The 2,710-nt window shown below is 40.7% G+C and overlaps 1 protein-coding gene across 1 annotated transcript in view; it reads left to right on the forward strand.

The window, feature by feature from the left end:
* Positions 1-419: 419 nt before the first annotated feature.
* B4GALT6 (beta-1,4-galactosyltransferase 6) overlaps positions 420-2,710 on the forward strand; it is a 73,497-nt gene continuing 71,206 nt past the window's right edge. The window contains exon 1 of the mRNA XM_004386892.2: positions 420-551. Coding sequence (XP_004386949.1) covers positions 437-551 — 115 coding nt within the window. The 5' untranslated portion in view covers positions 420-436. The remainder of the gene's footprint in view (positions 552-2,710) is intronic.

Consider the following 2,710-nt stretch of genomic DNA (forward strand, 5'->3'; position numbering starts at 1 on the left):
AGCCACAGCGTGCTGCAGTTTGCGGCCCTTCTCCGCAGGGGCGCCGCGGCGCGCAGCCGGCGCCTCTCCCCACCTGCAGCCCCTCCTCCCGCCGCTGTCTGGAGATAGAACGCGCGTCTGCGCCCTTTCTCGGCCTCCTCTGGTCCTTTCGTCCCCGGCTCCCCTCCTCCCCCGGCCGGCGGGCTCTCGCCTTCCTCCATCCCTTCCTCTTCGTCCTCTCCAGCCTCCCCTCCCCCGACTCTGCAGCCTCCCAGTCGTTCCGTCTGCTCTCTTCCCTTTCCTCCTTCCCACTCGGGCCCTCTCCCCCGGAGTGTCCCTGCGCGGACCCCGTGGCAGTCTTGGGGTTCTTAACACATTCATGGAAGTTTAGGGCCTGGACGGTGCCCCCGAGTCCGGCCTGAGAACGCATCCCGAGCTGCTGGCCGGGAAGAGGAAGATGTCTGTGCTCAGGTGGATGATGCGGGTGTCCAATCGCTCCCTCCTCGCCTTCATCTTCTTCTTCTCCCTCTCCTCGTCTTGTCTGTACTTCATCTATGTGGCTCCGGGCATCGGTAAGCACCGAGACACACCCTCACCTCCTACGGTCACCCCGAAGGAAACGGAGGATGTTACTTTCTGGGATTTGGAACCTCTATAAACAGGGGCCCTCAGCATTTTATTTGAAATGTGATTTCAGACGTGTCAAATAAACTGCCTTGGGGCATGGCTGTAGTATGTGAGTTTTGTTAATAATGCACGTTTAAATAAAGACTGCATTAAATGGGCATAGCATAATTAGGTGTGATCGCCCTGGGTGCCCTGGTCGTTCTTTTGATCTATTCAAGACAGTTGGATCCATTTAGTATCAAGTCTTTGGGTCAGTGCTTAACCGTCATTTTCTTAAAACACCCTCAGATACAATAACTGGTTGTAAAAATATGACGTAGAAATCATCAGCAGGGAATGTGACTGAGTTCAAGAATGTGTTCTAGGTCACTTTTTTAGAATGGGGTCAGTGAACATTTGTGCCACACTTGCGGTGTTTTTAGGGGATGGATTGTCTTGTAAAAAGAACGCTTCTTTCGTCAGTCTGTTTGGGTCTGATCTTCACGGGCAGGTTGCTTCTGCTACCTGTTAGGATGACTTCGGAGATACAGTAACAATTAAGACAACAATTATGTAAGAATTTGTAGTTTAAAAATTTAACCTTCCTTTTAGAGTTTTTTGGCTTTTGGTCCAAAATACAATTTTCGTATAATCTGTTTGAATTGGTTTCTTTATTAAATATCCTAATCCCTCCCCCTCTTGGTTCAAAAGGAACCAATACGACATTATTCTAATAAAAAATAGGAACTTCATCTGGGTATTAAAATACATGCTATTTCCAAAACTTTTCTGAGTTTTTACTGGTTCTTGTGTATTTAATGTTAAATTGCTTAGTAACAATCAGCTTCTCCCGTCATTTTTTTTAGGCACTCTTTTGAGCCATTTTACACCTGAGTTGAAATATAACAGCTCGTACAGAGTGAAAGCACTTGCAGAATTTTGAGATGAAATTATTATCAGGGCATTGTCTTATATGATAATGGATGATTTTAATGAATTTTGGAGGGGTAGGAAGAAGGAAACTTGTTTTTATTCTTTAAAAAAATTAAACTTTTTCTTGATTAAACTTTTGGATATAAGTAAGAATGTACACAGCCTTGGAAACCCTGTGGGGCAGTTATACTCTGTCCTGTAGGGTTGCTATAGGGTCTCTAAGTTGGAATCAACTTGACTGCAACAGGTTTGTTTTTTTTTATTATTTGTTTTTAAAGAATGTTAAGCCCAGATATAATGCTTGAGAAGACATGAATTGTTGAAACCTTGATGTATCCCAAAATAGAAGTTTTTGAGGTGAAAGTTTGAAGGAGTATATTTTAACTCATTATTTTCCATTAATGCTGTGTTTTCTTTAGGCTCGGAACCCTTCAAGCCTGTAGTAGGAGTGACAAGTGATAGCTCAGTGGAATTCAGGGTAGTCAGCCAAGATATTCAGTGATGGCTTTTCTTAAAACCTTCTGCCATTTTGGAAGTCGTATACACTAACTCCTTACTCTATACCCATTTTTACTTTCTCATGTCATTCTTTAAAGATTGGGCATCTTTTGAGGGATGTTATTTTTTTCAGGCATTTAACTTTGAGAGACTTTGGAGAAAAATTTCTTTACACTTAAAAAACAACTTTCTTACTTCCTTGGAGAAAGGTTTTACAGTTAAGTTACTCAAAAAGATAAAGGAAACCAGAATTCCAGCTTTTACTTGATAGCCATCTGTTTTTTGTTTTGTTTTGTTTTTTTTTTGGTTAGTGCATTAAGTTATTATTTATAGATTCTTAAAATTCAGTTTATGTGAAATGCTAATACATTTTTATTTGAATGCTTATTGTTTGCCATAGAACAATCACTGCTATGTCATGATGTCATAAAAGATTTGGCAATTATAGGCAGTTCAGTTGAACTGAAATCGACTACTCTGTTCTTGTGGGTTTTATAAGTTGTAATTTGAAAAAAGTCATTAAAGCCAGTAAAAAAATGAAGACCAAAACTACAACATATTACCAACTTGTTAAACTGAATTTACTTCTAAAACCCAGTATTCTTTATTTATTTATTTTTTTAAAAATATTTTATTGTACTTCAGGTGAAGGCTTACAGAACAGATAGTTTCTCATGTAACAGTAACACACATG

This window comes from Trichechus manatus, unplaced genomic scaffold (genome assembly GCF_000243295.1).
Source record: "Trichechus manatus latirostris isolate Lorelei unplaced genomic scaffold, TriManLat1.0 scaffold00175, whole genome shotgun sequence".
NCBI lineage: Eukaryota > Metazoa > Chordata > Mammalia > Sirenia > Trichechidae > Trichechus > Trichechus manatus.